At 61.6% G+C, this 21,942-nt stretch overlaps 2 protein-coding genes and 1 long non-coding RNA gene across 6 annotated transcripts in view; 1 reads left to right on the top strand and 2 right to left on the bottom strand.

Annotated features, from left to right (window-relative positions):
• Positions 1-20,431, top strand: part of DNAH17 (dynein axonemal heavy chain 17) — a 102,026-nt gene extending 81,595 nt beyond the window's left edge. For all 4 annotated transcript variants that reach the window (XM_023244151.2, XM_045045262.1, XM_045045263.1 and 1 more), the window contains 18 exons: positions 436-671; positions 1,352-1,474; positions 3,202-3,406; positions 3,862-4,026; positions 4,230-4,370; positions 4,630-4,800; positions 6,323-6,445; positions 6,970-7,163; positions 9,976-10,124; positions 10,868-10,995; positions 11,690-11,917; positions 12,976-13,167; positions 15,997-16,176; positions 16,506-16,688; positions 17,576-17,758; positions 18,088-18,231; positions 18,713-18,938; positions 19,934-20,431. In XM_023244151.2, the coding sequence (XP_023099919.2) occupies positions 436-671; positions 1,352-1,474; positions 3,202-3,406; positions 3,862-4,026; positions 4,230-4,370; positions 4,630-4,800; positions 6,323-6,445; positions 6,970-7,163; positions 9,976-10,124; positions 10,868-10,995; positions 11,690-11,917; positions 12,976-13,167; positions 15,997-16,176; positions 16,506-16,688; positions 17,576-17,758; positions 18,088-18,231; positions 18,713-18,938; positions 19,934-20,181 (3,219 nt within the window). In that variant the 3' untranslated portion in view covers positions 20,182-20,431. The remainder of the gene's footprint in view (positions 1-435; positions 672-1,351; positions 1,475-3,201; positions 3,407-3,861; positions 4,027-4,229; positions 4,371-4,629; positions 4,801-6,322; positions 6,446-6,969; positions 7,164-9,975; positions 10,125-10,867; positions 10,996-11,689; positions 11,918-12,975; positions 13,168-15,996; positions 16,177-16,505; positions 16,689-17,575; positions 17,759-18,087; positions 18,232-18,712; positions 18,939-19,933) is intronic.
• LOC123382112 lies at positions 1,731-6,970 on the bottom strand. Its single transcript, XR_006590012.1, has 2 exons — positions 5,721-6,970; positions 1,731-5,415 (listed from the first exon to the last, which is right to left on the bottom strand). It is a non-coding gene; the product is annotated as an uncharacterized LOC123382112 (long non-coding RNA).
• PGS1 (phosphatidylglycerophosphate synthase 1) overlaps positions 19,891-21,942 on the bottom strand; it is a 34,841-nt gene continuing 32,789 nt past the window's right edge. The window contains exon 10 of the mRNA XM_023244152.2: positions 19,891-20,026. The gene's annotated coding sequence lies outside the window, so the exon portion shown is untranslated. The remainder of the gene's footprint in view (positions 20,027-21,942) is intronic.

Here is a 21,942-nt window from a genome sequence, read left to right as displayed (position 1 = left end):
TCACGGACGCTCTGGCCATTGCGGGTTTCAACTGTGGCCCGGAGACTCCTGGGTGACTCAGCTGGTTGAGCATCTGACTCTTGGTTTCAGCCGCAGGTCATGATCCCAGGGTCGTAGGACTGAGCCCCGTGTCAGGCTCTGCCACGAGTGTGGAGCCTGCCCGGGACTCTCTCTCTCTCGCTCTCTGCCCCTGCCGGCTTACTCACACGTGCACCTGCTGGTGCCCTCGCTCTAAAATAAATAAATTGTGGCCCAGCGTGCTGCTGCCCTTCTTGGCGGGTTCCCAGGGGCTCTGTGAGCCGATTGGCTATCTTCCAGACGACACGGCTCGTCCGTGGTCTAACCACAGACCTACCGTGTCACTTGGAGAGCTGCTTCCCGCGGGGCAGTAAGGCCACATCACCTCTTCTGAGGACTAGTGCTCCCCCCTGGCAGGTCCCCATCCCGATCACGGAAGGTCTGGACCCCTTGAGCCTACTCACCGATGATGCGGACGTGGCCACTTGGAACAACCAGGGTCTCCCCAGTGACCGCATGTCCACTGAGAATGCCACCATCCTGTGCAACACAGAGCGCTGGCCCCTCATCGTGGACGCCCAGCTGCAAGGAATCAAGTGGATCAAAAACAAATACGGCCGCGAACTGAAAGCCATCCGCCTGGGACAGAAGAGGTGCGCGATGGTGGCAGGCAGGAGCCGGAGGGGCCTGGGGCGGGGGGGGGGGGGGGGGGGGGGGGGGGGGGGGGGGGGGCGGGCTCTAAGCGTAGCCACTGGCCGCTGGGCCCCTGTGTGTGGAAAGTCACCTGGGGTGTTTCGTCCTTGTTAAACGGACGGGTGATCTTGAAACCCAGATGCTGGCCTGCACGTGGGTTTGTTTTCCCACATTTGGCCTTGGGGAACAGCGGCCAGAGCGAAGAAGCAAACCCGGGGCTCTCCTCTCTTCCCCCCAGTACCCGCCGCAGCTGCGGGCAGGAAGCGCTCACCTGGGCTCCAGCCCGGGCTGTGTCCCGCCCCGCCGTGTGCTGGCCAAGGGGCTTCCGGCTGGTCATTTTCTCATTTCTTATCTCCAGCGGGGCTGGCTTCCTTGCTGCAGACGGTCACTAAGGCCACCCCGTGCGCCTTCCTGGAGCACTGGGGACGTGGAGCCACACACAGAAGTGAGAACAGAGCTGTGCTCCCACAGGCCCGGAGGGGAGCGCCCCTCGGGGAAGGCGGGTCGCAGAGGGCACGCGCTGCCGGCCCCTCGGCCGCTCGTCTTTAGGTGCCTTCTTGCTCTGACAGCTGTCCCTGGGGCACCCAGCGGTGCCGTCACTGAGCCCCCTGCATTAAATGCCCCCCGTGTCGTCCCGCAGCTACCTGGACATCATCGAGCAGGCCATTTCCGAAGGGCACACCTTGCTCATCGAGAACATTGGCGAAACCGTGGACCCCGTGCTGGACCCGCTGCTGGGCAGGAATACCATTAAAAAGGGAAAGTGAGTTCCCGGTTCCATCCGTGCCGACGCCCTCAGTGGCCAGGTGCGGCCTCTGCGTGGAGAAAGCCTGGGGAATCCTGCCTTCCTGGTGGGCAGCCGGGTCAACAAAGTGCCGGTCCCCAGGGAGAGACTGGCAGGTGCGGGACAGCATCCCGGCCAGGAACACGGACACCAACACCTGCCGGAGGCCCCCTGCCAGCAGCGGTCCTCAGTGGCCACGCTTCTTCCATTTTTACTCATCATACAAACCATGAGCCTGCAGTAGCTTTTTTTTTTTTTTTTTTAATTCAGGTGAAATCTACTCGACATAAAATTAGCCGTTTTATTTTTATTATTTATTTATTTATTTGTTTGTTTGTTTGTTTATTTATTTATTTATTTTTTAATCTTTATTTTTGAAAGCAAGAGAGATGGAGTGCCAGTGGGGCAGGAACAGGGAAAGGGAGACACAGAATCCGAAGCAGGCTCCGGGCTCTGAGCTGTCAGCACAGAGCCCGACGCGGGGCCCGAACTCACGCGAGATCACGTGAGATCACGCGAGATCATGACCTGAGCCGAAGTGGGACGCTTAACCTACTGAGCCACCCAGGCGCCCCCCCAAATTAGCCATTTTAAAGTGAACGATTCAGTGGCACTGAGTGCGTTCACAGTGTTTTGCAAGCATCACCCCTGTCTGGTTCCAGGACACTTGCGTCCCTCCAGATAGAGACCCCGTACTCACGAAGCAGTCTCTCCCTATTCCCCCCCACCAGCCAGGCCCTGGTGCCCACCACTGTGCCCTCCAGCTCCGTGGATTTCACATAAAGGGAGTCCTGTGGCGTGGCTCTTTTGGGTCTGGTCGCTTTCCCTGAGCTGTGCTCAGTAGTGCGTCAGGACCTCATCGTTCTTACTGCTGAGTAACCGTCCGCAGTGTGGCTGTGCCTCACTCGGTTCCTCCATTCACTGGTTGATGCACTGAGCTGGTATCACTTTTCTAATATAAAAAATATTAGGGGTGTCTGGGTGGCTCAGTCGGTGTTTCTCTCTCTCTCTCAAAAATAAACATTAAAAAAATTTTAATTAAGTCAACTTTGAAAATGTAAACGTCAAAGGTGTTAGGGGCCACCCTTCAATGCAGGGGTGAGTGCAGAAGCCCAGAACAGAGGTAACAAACAAATATGCTGACGTCCTAGCCTCTGAAAAGAGCTTGGTATGAGTGGTGGTACCCGAGAGTTGAAGTTAGAAGCCTCCAAAGCAGTGAGCTCAACCAGAAAGAAGGGGAGCAGAGAGAAGAGGTCCCCCCACAGTGGATCAGCAGACCAGGTTCTGGCCCTGGCTGTTCTCAGACTCCCCCCACCCCCGGGGGAGCTTCCAGAACGTAACGGTGTTCTGAATTGGGACGTCAGTGTCCTTCTGGTGTTCGTGGCTCTGGGGTGGGGCCCAGACGGAGTAGTTCTGTGCCAGTTCCCGGGGGAGTACAAAGTGTCGCTAGAGTTGACCAAGCCCCGCGATCCCCGCTATAAAGATCGGCACAAACCAGCCGGAGAGAGAGCAGGCGCACCTTCTAGAAGGTCCTGACCACAGGCCAGAGAGAAAGACTGGAACGAGCAGAGACACAGCCCTTTCCTGGTGACCCGAGGAGGGTTGGTGGTGGCAGTGGGGCCCGGGGCAAGGGGGCCGCCAGGCTGCTATGGGAGGTGGTCTCTGTGGGTGCTCCGCAGCTCTAACGGGCCTCCCCTCACGGCCAGGTTCATTAAGATCGGCGACAAGGAGGTGGAGTATCACCCCAAGTTCCGCCTCATCCTGCACACCAAGTACTTCAACCCGCACTACAAGCCCGAGGTGCAAGCCCAGTGCACCCTCATCAACTTCCTGGTCACCAGGGACGGGCTCGAGGACCAACTCCTGGCTGCCGTGGTGGCCAAGGAGCGCCCGGATCTCGAGCAGCTGAAGGTACCGGGGCCTGACGTCAGCCCCACGTGGCTCGGGGCGGGCTGTTCAGTCACAGCGAGGTTCTCTGACCCAGCAGCGGCCACCCCAAAGCAGCCCAGCCTGTCGCACCGATGGCATTAGGTGCACCAGAACGAGCCGCTCTTCCTCCCCGGCGGCCTCCCGAACCGAATTCCAGACCAGATGACTAATTCACTGACAGCAGAGGAGCCTCAGCGGTGCCCAGATGGCTGCATGTGCCAAACCGCTGCCCCAGCAGCATGGCCTTTGCGGCCGGCCCCTGTGCGTGGTCAGAGCGGGCTCAGAGCGGTCCCAGGCCCTGCTCCCTGGCCACACACGGCTGCCCAGGACAGGCTCAGGCTTCTCCCGTTCGTGCTGGGGCCTCAACTGAGTGGTGGGGGCAGCACCGGCCGCTGCCTGAGCCCGCCCCCCAGCCCCGCGGTCTGTCCCTCCTGCAGGCCAACCTCACCAAGTCTCAAAATGAATTCAAGATTGTTCTGAAAGAGCTGGAAGATTCCCTGCTGGCCCGTCTGTCGGCGGCGTCGGGGAACTTCCTGGGGGACACAGCCTTAGTGGAGAATCTGGAGACCACCAAGCACACAGCCAGTGAGATCGAGGAGAAGGTGAGCGCCACGGCCGCCTCCGTGGGGGGCCGCCTCCCCCGGTCACTGAAAAGAGAAGCCACAGTCCCATGCGTGCCCCGGGGCCCAAGGCAGGGAGCAGCATGCCAGCTGCCGGCCGAGGGTCCCCCCAGGCAGGGGGCGGACCCACTGCCCTCTGGCGCTATCCACCTGCTCGTCCCACTCGAGCCCCATTTTTTTTTGAGGTACAAGAGGCAAAAATCACAGAGGCTAAAATCAACGAGGCCAGAGAGAACTACCGGCCAGCCGCAGAGAGGGCGTCCCTGCTGTACTTCATCCTCAACGACCTCAACAAGATCAACCCCATCTATCAGTTCTCGCTCAAGGTGTGGGTGCGGCCAGGCTCCGGGGCGGGGGGCCTGGAGTCCACAGAACCCCCAGCCATCAGGACAGTCGGGGTCCAAGCTGCAGACAGGGGTGGGAAGAGGGAGCTGGGGCACGGGATCTGTTCCAGGCCAGCACCCCAGGGAGGGGCTCCTCTCCAGGTGCCCCAGACCCCCACCCGCCGCGGAAATAAACTGGAGCCCCCACAGGAAGCATGGGGTGGCCTCCAGCCCCATGAGCCTGTATGCACCCCTTCCCCAGGCCTTCAACATGGTGTTCGAGAAAGCCATCCAGAAGACCGCCCCGGCCGAGGAGGTCAAGCAGCGAGTGATCAACCTGACGGACGAGATCACCTACTCTGTCTACATGTACACGGCCCGAGGGCTCTTCGAACGGGACAAACTCATCTTCCTGGCCCAGGTGGCCTTCCAGGCAAGTCTGGCCTCCCTTCTCGGAGTGTGGCCCGCAATGCAGATTCCCGGGTGATGGCGTTCGTTGGAGTCATCGAACGACGCTGGGGGACCTGCTTGGGGTTCTGTTGACACCGGGCACGGTTGTAGGTGGCAACCACTGGAGGGGAGGTCCGTTAAAGAGAATTCTACAAAGACCCATCATTCTCCCCGCATTTACGTTAATGCCGAGCAAGCAGTCCTGCACCAGCGGGCGGTTAACCACCGTGGACGCCGAACGCTCTCTCTTAAGGAAGTAAAGATACTGACGGATAAATAGTTCTCCTGTTCATACAGACAGACCCGCTGAAATTGACCAAACAGCCATTAAATGGATTGTTCCATTAAATCGATCAAACAGCCCCTCCACCCTCTGGTTCACGGTCTCGTGGGTGTGGCAGAAAACACGAATTTCTAGATAGCTTCTGGAAGTTTGCTTCCCTTCCAAACTCAAACTATGAGTCAGGGTCCAGGTCGAAGAGGTTTTCCTTCACCTGCATGAGTTCCTGAGCGGCAGGCCCGGTGTGCGCTTTCTCCCCGCGGAGGGGGGCAGCAGGATACTTGATGCTCGTCCTAAATTTCCAAAGGAGTTTCTCTTCTGACCAAGAGACAGAAAGAAAAAGAGAGAGAGGGTCTGACTCGGGTGAAACTCTGCTCCGTGGCGTCGGAGAGGAGCTGCGCGGCCGTCCGTCTGTGGCGCTGCGGTGACCGCGGCCCCAGCTCCCCGGCCAGATGGATAGAGTGGGCCGAGCCACCTCTCAAGGGCCGAGACCCGGCCTGCTGGGCGCCCACAGAGCTGGTGGGCACGCGTGACAAGGCGACACGGACTAGGACCCAGAAAATTCCCCGTCCCGAAACGTATGTGTATATGTACTGGAGACGTACGTGTCCCAAAGAACTGACTTGTATACGAACACAGCAGCTCTGCTGATAATCGCCACGAGGTGGATGTGGCCCAAACGTCCATCAGAGGATGAGTGGATAAACCACACGTGGTCTCTCCACACGACGGAACATCATTTGGCTACAATGTGGGTGAACCTGGAGGACAGAGAGAGAAGCTGACGGGAGCGGGCCACATCTGCAGGATTCCACTGCACGGGCAGATCCAGACAGAGCATAGACCCTGGGGTCACCAGTGGCCCCTGCTGGGGGGGAGGGGGTTGCTGTGCACAGGGTCAGGGGTTCCCTTTGAGAAGAAGAGAAAGCTCTGCTTCTAGATAGAGGTGATACGATTTTACGAAAATTTTACGCTTTCATAGGGGTAAGGCGGTACATTTTGTGTCCTGTGTATTTTACCACAATTTAAAAAATCACCAAGTCAAGGTGAAAAGAAAGTCTTGCCCGGACCCAGAGGGCAGGACGGTGCTCCCCCCACAGGCCAGGGGTGTGAGCTCCTCGGCCTGCCCTGCGTCTGTCTGTACGTCTGTGACCGAGGTCCCAGGTGCTCCTGCCAGGGACTGCTGTTGTGGGCTGACGTCTGAGCGGCCCCTGTGTCCCCCCAGGTCTTGTCCATGAAGAAGGAGCTGAACCCGGTAGAGCTGGAATTCCTCCTGCGGTTCCCTTCCAAGGCCGGGGCCCTGTCGCCGGTGGACTTCCTGCAGCACCAGGGATGGGGTGGCATCAAGGTGGGCTGCGTCCCCTCTCTGCCGCCCAGCCCCTGGGGCTCACGCTGGGGACGTTTACAAGGCGGACATTCAGCGAAACGGGGCGGGGGGCGGACCCCGGAGGAGGGGCCGGGGTGCAGAGGGCTACCTGCCGGCTCGCAGGAAACTCTACTTTCCTGTCTGAACCCGGCGGTCCTTACGACCCGCACACAGCCCTGCCTGCACCCCGCAGGCTGAGCCACGGGCGGGGCGGCCCCTCCACCACCAACCCCTACCTCCCGTTCTGGCCGAGTGCAAAGGGTCAAGGAAGCTCCTCCGATTCCGGGCACACGCACTCAGGGGCCCTGGGGGTCTCCGTTCACAAGACCTGAAGAATGGGGTCCCCTGCGGTGGGAGTGGCCCCAGTCCCACAGCCCTCTGGGGGGAGGGGGGGTAGGAGGCCGGCCCCGGGTCATGCGCTCCGTGGTTCTATCCGGGGCCCACAGTGGAGCCAGGCGGCCCACCCTCCGCCAGCGCCGGGGAGCTGAAAGGCCATCTGCCCCCAGGCCCTGTCGGAGATGGATGAGTTCAAGAACCTGGACAGCGACATCGAAGGGTCCGCCAAGCGGTGGAAGAAGCTGGTGGAGTCAGAAGCCCCGGAGAAGGAGATCTTCCCCAAGGAGTGGAAGAACAAAACTGCGCTGCAAAAGCTGTGCCTGCTCAGATGCATGCGGCCGGACCGCATGACCTATGCCGTCAGGTGGGCGTGGCACCCGGGGTGGGGGAGGAGCTGCCTGTGGCCCCACCTTGTGGGGGGTGGGAGGGACGGGGACCCCGCCCACCGGCGCTCCGCCCCCTCCTCCTGCTAGCCTGAGGCACAAGTGATGGGGAAACAGGACACCCCACCTGAGCAGTCAAGATTCTTCAAAGTGTGGGCGTTAATGGCTCTGGGGCCACACAGAGTCCTTTTAAGATGCAGTGGGAACAGTGGCAAAGCCATCAGCACCCCAGGACTTTGATGCCCTCACTGGCTAAATTGAAGCTCAATCTTTTCCTCAGTTTTGGCTCCTTTGCAGAGAGAACTGTTCCAATTTTGTGAATAATTTCTCTGCCCCCGAAACCTCTGCACGATTGGAAAATTAATCACCATGGCCTTTCGGCAAGCCATCCCGTTCACGCCCCTGCTGGGACTGTCCTCTCATAGAAAGGCTCCAGGAGCCACAACATCACAGAACACCTGCACCGATCCCCCACGGGTGACACCTGAGATGTCCCATCCACCCACCCCTGGAGCGGAGAGGACTTCCCTCCTGCCCACCAGGGCGACCAGGGAGGACGGAGAGGCCACCAGAAGGAGGGAGGACAGAGCAGACAAGGAACCAAGCTCAGTGTCTGTTCTCCGACATGACACATTATGGTGTCTTTGCCTTTTGTTTGTCCTAGCAGAGCCCAAAAGCAGCCAGATTCCCCAAACGGTGCCTGTGTCCCTAACAGAACTCCCCTCCAACCAAAGCAGCAGCCGGACTCTGCCACTGGCTGTTCACAGACATTTCTGTTTTGCTGTTTGCTGGGGGCTCACGGGCAGGGCAGGAAGGGGCCAGACAGAAACAAATCCCTGTCACGTGCTGGAAGAAGTTGGAACAAAGTCTGGGAAAGGTCAGGGCGAAGGACGCACACCTGGCCAGCACAGCAGGCACACGGCCCCCTGGGGGAGCTGGGCATATTCGGGTGTCCCCGCCGGCTGCCTCCAGAGCACTGTGGTGAGTCACCACCTGCGCCCACTCTCCAACATGGCACGATATGGTGTCACGAAGGAAGTAACTCGGACCCCATGAGCGTCTGCACCTTGCAGGGGCCTGGGCGACCCCAAACACCAGGTGAACCCAAATCCCGCTGTGACGTTTCTGCAGTGTCCCTGGGTATAGAGAAGCAGTGTAGCTTAAAAGCAAGGGAATTCAAATCCACAGCGAGAAACAGCAGCACTCATCGAGGGCATACTGTGTGCCAGGCACCATTCAAAGCATGAGCTCACTCGGGGGCCCCCCCATGGCCCGAGGCTCACTGGCCCAGAGAGGGCGGCACCTGGGGGGGGGGTGCCGGCAAACATCTCTCCCAACAAAGGCCCTGGTTTACAGCAGTTTCTGTGATGTGGCTTCTCCACTGTGGCTGTCACGGCTGGGAGCAGGCTCCCGCAATCCTCTGCCGAGGACTCGGTGCCCAGAGTGGCGGAGCCCATTGGGAACCAGTGTGCGCCATTCATCGTTAATTCACCAGCAGAGAATGACCAGGTGGCCTGGCCACGTCATTAGTAACCATGATTTAGTGACATTCCTGCCTACGTTCCAGAAGTCCTTCCTGGACAAGGATCCTAGCATCCACATTCCCAGCCAGTTCCAAAGGCCGGAATCGAGGACAACTGGAGGCCTTTGGAAGGCGTGCCCCCCCACCCCACCCCTCCTGGCCAGGAGCCAGCGTCAGTTTGGGAAACTGCACAGAAGCCAGCGAAGGCCAGAGCAGCGGGTGAACACTGTAAAAGTGTCCCTGGAAAGTCCTGAGCCTCCGAGGTTCCCCACGGAGTCAGAGGGAAGGAGTTGGGAGGGCGTGGGGTGGCCTCCAAGTGAGCAGGCCACCAAGAGGCCACCTGACGGTCCTCCAAGATGAGGACAGAGCGTCCAGATGGCCGGCTGCTTGAGAGCGAGCACCTCCTCTCCCACTGTTCTTTCGGACTGACTTGCTTCTTCCAAAGACACTGAATCCTAGCATTTCAGCTCCTGTGACTCATTGAGAATGCAGTAAGCTCAGCCGTCGGTGATGGAGGGACAGGGGCAGAGCGAGATCCAAAGGTCACCCCCAAGAACACTAGATCTCCCATGAGAGGGGCCTCGATGGGCCCCAGACTTCTGAGGGTCAAGAAAGACAGTTTGGGACTTGGAACAAAGAAGTGCTTTTGCGAAGAGAGGTATTGATGTACATTCCTTTTTTTTTTTTCCCTGTGATTTTTCTGATGAAAAATCTCATGTTTTGTGGTCCTTGAAGTTCACCAAAATGGCTACAACGTGAACATCCTTCCTCCTCAACCCCTGGTCGGAGGACCGCCAGGACGCAGAGCCCCATCTGTGTTCTCCTTCTTGCTGCCCTTGCTGGAGCAGAGAACTTGACCCGACCCCTTCCTTGGGGGCACAGAGGGCTCGAAGGACCCAGGGGCCTCCTGGCACCGGGGCGTGCTCACCTGCGATGTCCTGGGTTGTGGCCCCACTGGGGCTTGTGTCCCCACCCCACCCCCAGGTGACCTGGGAGCCTCTGAAAACGGGGCAGCGTGACACGGCCTCACCTGCTCGCATGCAGGCCTCTCTAGGGAAGTGTGCCCTGCAGGGCTGGGCAGAGACAGGGGGCTGCCAGCACCTGCTCCCCCTCCACACCCTCTCCCTGCAACGAGGAAAGCCCCCGCAAGGACTGCCTTCCGGCCGGGGATATCCTCTGCCTTAGAAAGCCTACTAAGAAATGGCCCTTCCCCCTGGGGTCACAGAGGGGTCCCCCTCTGCCTTCGGGGCTGACCAGTGCATCTCCCTCAGGAACTTCGTGGAAGAGAAGATGGGCAGCAAATTTGTGGAGGGCCGGAGTGTTGAGTTTTCCAAGTCCTACGAGGAGAGCAGCCCCTCCACGCCGATATTCTTCATCCTTTCCCCAGGCGTCGACCCCCTGAAAGATGTGGAAGCCCTGGGTGAGTGTGGCCGGCTGGGGGCGGGGGGGGGGGGTGTCACAGAAGGGGGCGGCCACATCATTGGTCGTCAGCAAATGCCCATCAAAACCGTGGTGAGGTCTCATAGCTTCTGTCGAAGACCCAGAAAGTGATGGGCATCGGAGGGAGTGTGAAAACAGGTGTCCGAGCAGGTACTTCGTAGGGCTGCTGGCTCAGCCAAAAGGCAGATACAACCCAGGGTCCCTCAACTACTGAATGGCTAATCCCAACGTGGTAAATCCATTCAACGGGCTGGCGCTCAGCCACAAAAAGCAATAAAGTGCCAACACGCGCAACCCACAAGGAGCTAGAAAACACTGCGCCGGTTGGAATCCAGGCCAGACACAGAGGCCCCATTTATGTGGTTCTGGTTATCTGAAACATCCGGGATAGGTAAATCCGTAGCGACAGACCGCTGATGTGGCAGCGGCGGGGGGAGCGGGGAGCGGTGGAGGGAGAGGAAGGGGCAGGGAGGGGAGGGAGGGGCGGGGCATCAGTCGGGGTGATGAAAACGTCCTGGAACCGGACGGATGGTTGCACAACATCGTGACTATTAAATGTCACCAGACTGTACGCTTTAAGATGGTTCTTAAATGGGTAAATTTGACGTTCTGAAGTGTGTTTTACCACAATACAAAACAGAGCAGGAAGCGTGTGGAATTCTCAGCTGGGTTGCGGAGCCTCAACCTTCGTCAGAGGCCCCCCATGCATTTCCTCTCCTTTAGGGAAGAAACTGGGATTCACCATAGACAACGGGAAACTGCACAACGTGTCCCTGGGGCAGGGACAAGAGGTGGTGGCCGAGAATGCCCTGGATGTGGCGGCAGAGATGGGACACTGGGTCATTCTGCAGGTACGGAGGCGCCCCTCTGGTGCAGGGGCTCCCCACCCTGAGGCGGCCGCGGGGACAGGCCCGAAGCCTCGAAAGAAAGCCGGTCATGGGGTTCGCGCCCACAACCGTGGGAGGGGGCAGGCGGCTCCCAGGACGCTGGGGTTAGGCCCGAGGACCCCGAAAGAGACGCTGTTCACAAAACACCCGAGTGGCCAACAGCACCCCTCCTCCTCCTCATTTGGGGGAAGCAAAAGTGGCCTGGGGGCACTCTGTCCACACTTTGGGTAAACCCGGCTGGGCCCAGCAGCCTCTCCACCCCCTCTCCTGCACCTCAACCAGCACCTCTAGGCCTGCCCAGCTCCCACTGACCCCAGCGTGTGCTGACCTCAGTCTGCAGGGCCAGCCTGGTCCCACGTGGAGACCCCAGCTTCGGGCCATTCCTTTTTACCCAAACCTCTCAGGGGAGGGGTGGGGACCGTAGCGTCCAGCCTTGTGCCGGCGGGGGTGGGGGGCGGGGGCGGCCGGGAAGGACTCACCGTGGGGCTGGGGGTCTTGAATTAATGAGCACAAGAACGGACTCCCGGGCCTCAGCCGTGTAGCTGACATTCCCCAGCGCGCCCAGGGGAAGGGTGGACGGCGGGCACCACCCCCCGCCAGGGAACGCGGTCGCGGCGGAGAGGGGCGCGTGGGCGCTGAGCCCCAGTCTCGGCCGCAGAACATCCACCTCGTGGCGCGGTGGCTGAGCACACTGGACAAGAAGGTGGAGCGATACAGCACGGGCAGCCACGAGGACTACCGCGTGTTCATCAGCGCCGAGCCCGCCCCCAGCCCCGAGTCCCACATCATCCCCCAGGGCATCTTGGAGAACGCCATCAAGATCACCAACGAGCCGCCCACGGGCATGCACGCCAACCTGCACAAGGCTCTGGACCTCTTCACTCAGGTGAGGCGCTTCCCTCTGGTGCGTCCCCGGCCCCCGGCCCCCCGGCCCCCATGCAGCCCCAGCCCCTGACCCCCACCGTGGGGGGAACTGTGGGGACGCCTCCGCACAGGTCCTCGGTGCAGCACGCCACGCCACAGCGCACACCCGCACCTTGCACCACAAAATCAACATGTTCGTGCAAAACTGAGTCGAACGTGCGATGTGTTCAAATTACGGCTGTAAAAACCAGAAATGCGTCCTTTTAACCACTTTCGCGACCTGCGAGTCAGTGCAGGTAAACGCAGTGTGCGTCACCTCAGGAAGGGGCCCTGCTCCTGGCGGTTTGCTCGGGGCTGCCGTGCCCACCCCCCCCAGGCCTTCCTCTGGCTCAAGAGGCAGCAGAGGAGAACGGCCGGCCGGGCTCTCACTGGCTCTGGCTGTCGGGCTGCTCACTCCCTGCCCCCCCCCGCCCCCCCGCCACGGCCCATCCCCACGGGGCCTCCACCTGCTTCGGTGGGGCTCCTCCCTCCTCGAGAGTCCCTGCGCGACCGGACCCCTTCCACAAGCCCCTAGCATATCCCCCGATCTTCTGTTCCGCACCAGAACTTTCTGGGTGCGCTCACTTGATCTCCCCAGTGGGGTCTGAAACCTTTTTTAAGGAAGACGAGACACCCCGTACCGTCTGGTAACACCTACAGAGATCTCGTTGTGGAGCACACTGTGCCGAGAACGCACAGCGAGCCCCTGTTCCTGGAGAGTCTGGGCTAGTGTTCACATGCACGTGAGGGGGAGCGCTGGCCGCGGCTGAGGACGGTCCCTCTCATTAAAGGAATCCAGAAATGTCCTGAGTTTGGGAATGTTTTATTTAGGAAGCAGTTTAATCCGACTTAAAATCAATACTTAGGTGATAGAACAGCATTTCTGAACGACAGAAGCACAAGAAATCATGCTCCCCTCCAGCCCTCATGGACCGGGGCCTCAGGTGGCCGGTCCCCGCCCCCCCTGCCCCTCCCGCCCCCAGCAAGCTGCTGGCAGAGGCAGGACTCGGGTCCCAGCGGGGCACCTGTGCCCCCCGACAGGACACCCTGGAGATGTGCACCAAGGAGATCGAGTTCAAGTGCATTCTATTCGCCCTGTGCTATTTCCACGCCGTGGTGGCCGAGAGGCGCAAGTTCGGGGCCCAGGGCTGGAACAGGTCGTACCCCTTCAACAATGGGGACCTCACCATCTCCATCAACGTGCTATACAACTACCTCGAGGCCAACACCAAGGTAAGGCTGAGCCTGGTGCCCAGCGGGTTTCTCTGCCCTCCCACCCTTCTGGCCTCATGCTCAGGACGCACCACGTAGAGCTCATTAGTCAAAGAAAACCTGCCCCGTGACCCCACCGGGCTGATAGGACGGTTGTTACCCAGGCCCTGGCCACCACCCCTGCAGCACCTGTCAGCTGTCTGGCAATTTTCCCACTTGTTAGCACACTGCACGGGGGCAGGTATTTTTGGGGACCTGCCCAGAAATCCCTGGGCGGGAGGAGTGGATGAGGGGCCTCCCCGGGGTGCGTGCAGTGTCTGGAGACAGAACCCGGGTTTAAAGGGAGAGCCAGAAAAATCCCCCCGGATAACAAGAGCACTGCTTTTGTTCTCCTGAAAACGGAAGTAAATGTGTGCAGTGATCTGCAAGGGGCCTCGGAGGACCGGGAGTGGCCGGCCGCCCCCCCTTCCCGGTCCCTCTCGGAGTCTGGCTCAGAGAGCCTGGCGCTGACACGGGAGTGCTGTGACCCCCAGGAGAGGCAGACGCCTGCGTACCCCATACGCCTTGGCTCCCCCGAATCAGCAGAGACGGGACTGAGGCATGGCGCGGGGGGGGGGGGGGGGGTAGCAGCGGGGGGCGGGGGGCCAGATGGCGGGACCAGGCAGCACCCCTCCCAACGCAAGGTCGCAAGCGAAGGGGACAAGGTCGCAAGCGAAGCCCGGCTCTGCCCCTGACCAGGCACCCGGCCTCAAGCTTTAGGGGTTAAGCAAGGGAAGAGCCCCCGGCTGGCTTAAGGGCACGTCTTGGGCCACCCACCCGTTTCCCACCCTGCCATAAAGAGCTCAAGACGCGAGCACCGCCCCGCACGCCTGCTCCCCGCAAGCAGCCCAAGACAGGGGCCATCTGTGATCACCTCTGGTGGCCTCTGAGGGCAAACAGCGCCGCTGCCCTGGCCCTGACCGCATGGGACAGCCACCGAGTCCGAGTGCAGAGTGCTGGCTTCGTTCCTGGCGAAACCCAGCCCCGGGAGGCAGGAGGGGCCAGCAGTCAGCTCTCCAGGGGGAGGGCGAGGCCTTCTCCACCCGTAGGTTGGGAGGGCTAGAGTCAGAGCTGAACACTGGCAGCCGCCTCCCAGCACTCGCGAACAAGCACACGCTGGGAACAGCCACGACGAAGGGTCACCGCCATCTCTGCACTTCGGTTAGAGAAGTCTCCTGGGGAGAAGCGCGTGGGAGGACCGGTCTCGCTCGAGTTTTTTAAAGACGTTTATTCAGACTCTCGCCCCATCGTACACACGTACAGAAGCCGAGGTGGGTAGGAAACTGCTCGAGGACGCGTGCCCAGCGGACAGCAGTGAAGGACACAGGAATGCGCGTCCCGCCGAGCCAAGTGCACCAGGCTGGGGGTGGCGGGACCCCTCCTCTGTCGTTAGGTAACACCTGTGATGATGTCCACGTCCCACGCTCGTATCCCCCCGCCCCCGACTCCGAGCAGTCGCTCGGGAGAGGCCGGGCACCGTCTCCGACGTGCACTCCAGGACTCCCACCGGCACCGTCCCTGCTTGTTGGTCCCGCGGCCCCCACCCCGCGGGGACGGACAGGAGGCAGCTCGTGGGGCCAGGGGGCCTCCCAGAACAAACAGACTGTCCCCAAAGCAAACAGGCAGAACGCAGAAATACGCAGCTCAGCACATTCCCAAGATAACCAGGCAGAGCACAAATTCTCAGGCACAAAATGACAATTTAGAGCATGTGAATATTTTGAGTAAAAGGAGACCAAATCCATCAACCGTTCAATCAGCAAGTTCTGAACCGTGTCAGGAGGCAGCCGCGGACCGACCGCCAGTCCAAACTGCGGGTGGGATGTGAGCTGTACTGAGTACTCTTGGGGCAGGTGAGAGAACGGAAAATACCTCATTCATTCATCGTCTCCATGCTGGTTACTGCTGCTGGAACAGGGCTCTTACGTGGGTGCTGGCAAATCTGAAACTTCGCGTGTGGCTGCCATCTGTGGCTCCCCTGCCTGGCCCCGGGCTTCCAGATCCCCCCTAACCTGGACTACAAGGATCCCCCCCCCGGGCGGCGCTGTGTGCACAAGGAACAGCGATGTGCTGGCGCCTGGAAGCCGGAGCTCACCTGCTGGCTTCCCGGAGGAGGCGGCCTTTGAGCTGGCTTCGGAAGCCGGGCGTCGCCTTGGTGAGTGGCGGTGGAAAGGAGCGTTCCGGGCTGAGCGTAAGGTCAGACGCCCCAGGTTGGGCAGGTGAGCTCCCCTGCTGAAGCTCCCGGTGCTGCAAAGCCCCGCGGGGCACACAAGGGGCGACGAGCCAGGAAACTCGGCGCCAGGCAAGCCCAGCGGGATGGCAAGAAAGACCCACTGGACGGACACCCTGCACAGACCGACTGGCCGACAGAAACGGCATCCGAGTGTCCACACCCCCAGTCGGCACAGAATTAAACCGCTCTGGTCAGGAGTCACGGGTGGCTGCACGTTTCCGAGCAGGGGGTCACAAGGGTGGTCCGAGCGAGGGCACAAGTTGGGGCTGCAGGGCAGGCCTCGGAGCGGGACGTCCTGGGACACAGAGGCCGGGCCGTGGGCAGAGGGGAGCCGCTGGGCAGCCCTTGACAGAGAAGGCGGGACCCAGCCAAGGAGGGGCGGGCCTCCGGGTGAGACACCGCCGGGGCGGGGCAGGGGGCGGAGGGGAGGCCTGGTAACCCTACGGAGCAGCGGACAAGGCGGCGACGGGGTGACAGGAGGAGCCGGCCCTCACCTCACACTGATGGCTGACTGTCGCTTCTTACCAACCTCAACGGGGCAGGGGGTACTTCTCCTCACCGCCTCCGTCCTTCCTAAGGTGCCCTGGGACGACCTACGCTACTTGTTTGGAGAAATCATGTACGGCGGCCACATCACGGACGACTGGGACCGCCGGCTCTGCAGGACGTACCTGGCGGAGTACGTCCGGGCAGAGATGCTGGAGGGCGAGACCCTGCTGGCCCCGGGCTTTCAGATCCCCCCCAACCTGGACTACAAGGTGAGGGGGGCCCTCTCTCGGGGACACAAGCTCACCCTGTGACGCAACAGCAGCAAAGGGCAATGCTGTCCTGGCCGGCTCCGGGGGGCCAGCCTGGCGTCACAGACAGAGTATCAGTGATTGAGCAAGAAGGCCGGGACGGCTTGAAACACAGCCTCTGGGGAGGGGGCGTGGAGGCTTCGTTCATGTGGCTGGGGTGGGCGGTGTTAGAGAACCAGTGGGGTTGGTACAGAGGGCAAGGCGTGGGCGGAACATTCTGGTCAGAAACGCCTCGTCAACGGCGGACACAGGTTCCTTGGCAGCCCTGTTCACCGACCGCCCCTCTGCAGGGTTACCACGAGTACATCAATGAGAACCTGCCCCCCGAGAGTCCCTACCTGTACGGCCTGCACCCCAACGCAGAGATCGGCTTTCTGACAGTCACCTCAGAGAAACTGTTCCGCACGGTCCTGGAAATGCAGCCCAAAGAGACCGACTCAGGAGCAGGCACCGGAGTATCTCGGGAGGAGAAGGCAGGAGTCTCAACACGGCGCCCAGCGGCAGAGAAGGGGCGGGGCCCAAAACCTGGGGTCGGAAAGTGCGTCCCCAGAAAGCGGGCTGGGGCTGCGAGCCGGCTGACGGGCCCCAGTGGGGCCCGTCCCTGGGCGGCCTCCCCCCCCCTCAGCCTCTAACGTGGCTGAACTGGCCCATGAGCGGCGAGGGGGGAGCTCACCAGTCTGGACGCATAACAGTCCCTCCCCATGAGCTCAGACGACCACGGTGGGCTCACCCCAGTAACACAACCCAGACGACGTAAGACCTCTCCCTGCACTCCCCCTTGCCTTCTCGTGTGCAATCGGCACGTTTACGCTGCTTAGGAAATCCTGGACAGGTTCTAGTAACAGGCAGCTAAGTAGGGGGCTTCCCAGTAAATAGACTGAATTCTGGATCGCAAGACCCTCGATGCTATGAGGCCTCAGGACCCTTCTCTTGGTGTGATGACTGACACCACACATCTCCCGACCGCAGTGGGGTACGTGACCCCGTGCGGGCCACTCCTGGACAGGGTGTGACCACGCGGTCCCCAGGGACAGCCTGCACGGCAGACACGGTCAGATGACCTGACATTCGGGAACGTCTGAAGGCACCAGGCTAGGGTGGTCTGCTGGCCCCGTGGCCAGAGTCCCATGGTCTTGACGATGGGACCCAAATAGTCAAAGCCTGTCGGCCAACATCCCCTCTTCTCGTCAGATGTGTGGCTGCACCTCTGCACCCTGCTGTTCAGACACACCCCACCCCCAGCGCCCTTTGCTCCAGGGGTCCTAGCCGTGTGCGTGCAACGCAGGCTCCCCGACCTGGACGCCGGGGGTGGGCCGGCAGGTGCGTGCAGTGACGGGGCTTGTCGGGGACTGACCTCTAGGTGAAGGCCGTGCTGGAGGAGATCCTGGAGAAGGTCCCGGAGACATTCAACATGGCTGAGATCATGGCGAAGTCAGCCGAGAAGACCCCGTACGTGGTGGTCGCCTTCCAGGAGTGCGAGAGGATGAACATCCTTACCAACGAGATGCGCCGCTCACTGAAGGAATTGAACCTGGGGCTAAAGGTAAAACACACGGGTCAGCCGGGACCCAGGGACGCGACTTCGGAGGCAGGCTGGTGCCGCAAGCTGACTCACCTCGCAAGGCGGCTGCGGAACGCGGGGGCGGGGGCGGGGACCGGCCCTGGGCGCTAGCGAAGTACGGTCTCCTCTTGGTTCCCTGGTCCTGAGCTGCAGGCCTGCCAGGCCAGGGTGGCGCACACCGGGGCTCCGTGCCAAACTGCTTTCTCTCGAGGGCCCCTGGCACGGCGGTGGGGGGTGGGGGAAGGGGGAGACAAGGTGTGTGACCGGCCCGGTCTGCGTGCCTACCAGCGCCCTGTCCGTTTGTCCCTTAGGGGGAGCTGACCATCACGACCGATATGGAGGACCTGTCCGTGGCTCTGTTCTATGACACTGTGCCCGACACGTGGGTGGCCCGGGCCTACCCCTCCATGATGGGCCTGGCGGCCTGGTTTGCCGACCTGCTACTCCGAATCAGGGTAAGGACCGTCTGCACGGGTCACAGGAGGCCCGCCCCGCCCCCCAAGGCCTCCGGGACTGTGGCTGAGAGAGGGGTGGGAAGGGGCGGCCGTGGGCCCCGCCAGAGGCCCCCGCCGGCCTGGCCCGTGTCACAGCAGGGCTGGAAGGGCGCGGCCCACACCACACAGACGCCTGACAGTGCAGGCGCTTCCTGCAGCGGGGAGGAAACGGCGGGTCCGAGGCGGGAGCAGCTTCCATAGACCGACACAGCCCAAAGACCCAGGGGGGAACCCGTCGGGGAGCCGGCTCATCAAAGCCTCCTTCGGGCCCCCAAGTTGTCCTCAAAGGTTGAGCCCCCCCCCCCCCGCCATGCCCCTCTTCCCGTTACATTTTAACTGGAGTCGGCGGGTACCGCTGTGGCACAGGTAGGCTGGGCCTCGCTGACCCATCTGCGTGGCTCGGGAAGGTCGGGGCGTCACCCCGATGGCATACTTCCACCAGGAGCTCGAGGCCTGGACGACGGACTTCGCCCTGCCCACCACCGTGTGGCTGGCCGGCTTCTTCAACCCACAGTCCTTCCTCACGGCCATCATGCAGTCCATGGCCAGGAAGAACGAGTGGCCCCTGGACAAGATGTGTCTGTCCGTGGAAGTGACCAAGAAGAACCGGGAGGACATGACGGCCCCGCCCCGAGAGGGCGCTTATGTGTACGGGCTCTTCATGGAAGGTAACGGGGGTGCCGCTCCTGCTGGGCTGGAGGAGAGGCAGTGGCTGGAGGGGCAGGTGGGAGAGGTGCGCGGAGGGGCGGGTGGGCCTGAGGCCCGGCGCCGGCCGGGGTCGGTGGCACGGCTGAGACGGCACGCTCAGACAACGGTCTGGAGCCCGGCCGGCCTGGTTTGGCTTTGCCAAAAGTGGCGTGAGCACCTGTTTCGAGGCAGTGTGGGGCGTGGCCCTCGCAGGACCGCGAGAAGCAGGCGGCCCCGGGGCAGCCGGATGTCCGGGGGCGCCAGCCACCCCGTCCCGCCCCCGCTGAGGCCACCGGGCAGCCCCGTCCCTCAGACCCGTGGAGCTGAGTGGCAGCCACCGCACCACAGACCTCCGGCCCACGCAGCGACTCGCGTCGCCCCCTCACCTAGGGGGTGCAGGGCTTGGCCAGCAAGGGCTCGGGGCTCCCCGGTCCCCATATCAGAGACGAGCACAGCAAGAGTCGCTCTACGTGTTTATTTGGAATTACAGACGGGAAACACAGACACCATTAACGGGATGAGTAGAAACAGAGCAGTCTGGGTAAAGGCAAATGCAAGTTCCGTGTGCACATACATGTAATCACGTGCACTGTGCGTGCACACGTAGGCTAGACGCTACATACGAAGGGCATCGGGGAACGTTAATCTCCCGTAACATTCAGCTGGAGGTACGATTTCCTGCCACCGAAATTAAGAAGGCTGACGGGGAGGTTCTGGAAACACCACAAATGTAAACGGGTGGCCCCGAGAGCTTTAGGCTGAGCTGTCCCTCAGAGGCACGTGGCGGGGTCCCGGGGGGCACCGCGTGTACCGCATCCCATCCCGGGCCTCCGCTCACGGCTCCGCTTCCAGCCGCCCCTGTGCCAGTCCAGCCCCGGCACCCCGCCGGCCCCCGGTGTGGCTCACGGCCAGCACGCCACACGGCGCCCGGGCACGACCCCACGGGCCCCCCTGACCTCGCTGCGCTGTCCTGCAGGAGCTCGCTGGGACACCCAGACCGGAGTCATCGCCGAAGCACGGCTGAAGGAGCTGACGCCAGCCATGCCCGTCGTCTTCATCAAGGCCATTCCTGTGGACCGCATGGAGACCAAGAACATGTATGAGTGTCCTGTGTACAAAACACGCATCCGCGGCCCCACCTACGTGTGGACCTTTAACCTCAAAACCAAAGAGAAGGCGGCCAAGTGGATCCTGGCGGCCGTGGCCCTGCTCTTACAGGTCTAGCCTGGCTGGCTGGCTGCCCAGGGCCTGCAGCAGGCCCCCCGCTTCCCCGGGGCCAGATCCAAACCCTGACTTCAAACGGACAACAGAAGCTCAATCTTGCAACGGCCACTGATTTTTATAGAGACTGCAGGTTGCTTTTTGTTCTAACTAACCCAGGCACTTTAGAACCACGGAAACGTGGCCTAGCCAGAGGGAGGGGGCAGTGTGGAAGAGTGGGGCACGGTCTGGATTAAAACAGCGAAGTCACTTAGCTGTGCTTGTCTGATTCACGGGGGCCGGCCTGCAGCTCAGCACCGGGCAGCCACCAGGGGCCTGGCACGGGCTTGGGGGTGAGGCCCCGACCCCCAGATCCCGACCTGCCGGAGGGCCGTCGGGTTTGTCTTCTCCCACAAGTGGCACACAGGCTTTGGGTGCGGGGTCACACCCTCTGGCCTGAGGCTATACGCACACCACCCGCCAGTGAGGGGACAGGGTGTTCCCTCCCAGGAGCTGCCACCTCCACACAGTCCCCTTCTCCCGGAGACACGGGACCTCTCTGGGTTATGACAAAGCCCCTCCCGTCGCCGGAGTTTGGAGACCTGCCACTCCAGAGGCCACTTCTCCCTCAGGCGGAGCTGCACCTGCCCGCTTTCTAAACCGTGGGAACAGTATATACCAAACATGGACGCCGGGCCCCCCCTTAAACATGTGTGTCCTCGGAGGTCACTCACGTGTCATTTTCACAATAGCGGAGTCCATGGGTCCCTTCTTAGCGGACTCGGCACCTTCCTTTCCTCCTGCCCTGGGGTCCCCTCCTCCCCGGGGGGGGATTCGGCCTCCACCGCCTAACTGCGAGCCGGGGCCGGGGAATCCTGGCTTCCAGACAAGTGAGGCCTCCCCACGGTGAACCGCGATCCAGGGGACGCTCACGGCAGCGGACGAGGGAAGGCCGATATCCCCGTCCCTTCGGACAAGCCCTCAGCCTGTTTGTGTTTCAGGCCTTTGAACTTGTCCGGGGAGACAGGACTAAGAACCGTCCCCCCAGGCACACAGCCTGCTGCACACGGCGGGGGTGGCCGGGCTGGAACGACCCAGCTGACACCACAGGCCCGGACTTTCCGTGGCTGTTCCAGCTATGTGAGCGGGCTGCCCTTTGGGGCTGGCTGGGGTAGCGGCACAGACAGGACGGAGTGACGAGCCAGAAAACCGGGGCCACGGGGAAGGCAGCCAGCCGGGCCCCAGACCCCAGAGAAGATGGTCTCCGGGGAAGCCCACAGGCCAGCGCTCAGGCTCAAATGCGGAGCAAAGGGAGCCCTCTGGGAGTATCTGGCTTCAGGCCAGGTTCCATCTGATCCTGAAGTTTCGTGAAAACTTTTTTCCAAGCATTCTCACCAGAGCCACAGGAGCGGAGACCCCCAGAAGACCTAACTCAGAGGGCGACAATTCACAACGGCCCTGGGGCCCGGGAGCTCACAGAAGAGGGAAAATTGCCCACCAAATCCTCCCGCGGGGACTGAGGGTCCAACCCCTTTGGGGCCGCCCCTCAAGGCAGGCAGGACTCTGGGCCACCGGACCAGGCTGCCGGGCAGCCACTCTGCTGGCCAGGAGGGGTCGCTGCTGCCCTTCGTGTCGGAGACAGAGGGCCAGGGAACCAGAGGGGGCGCCGGAGGGCCAGAAAGCCGGCCACTTCTCAGACTAGACAGAAAACTAGTGGCCACCAGGCAACTCACTTTTAATCCCTGGTAATAATCCCCAAATGGGAAGGCTTTCCAATTTGCCTTT

The sequence above is a fragment of the Felis catus genome, chromosome E1, assembly GCF_018350175.1.
Source record: "Felis catus isolate Fca126 chromosome E1, F.catus_Fca126_mat1.0, whole genome shotgun sequence".
Taxonomy (NCBI): domain Eukaryota; kingdom Metazoa; phylum Chordata; class Mammalia; order Carnivora; family Felidae; genus Felis; species Felis catus.
Note: the sequence above shows the minus strand (reverse complement) of the source record. Positions and strands in the feature narration are given on the sequence as shown.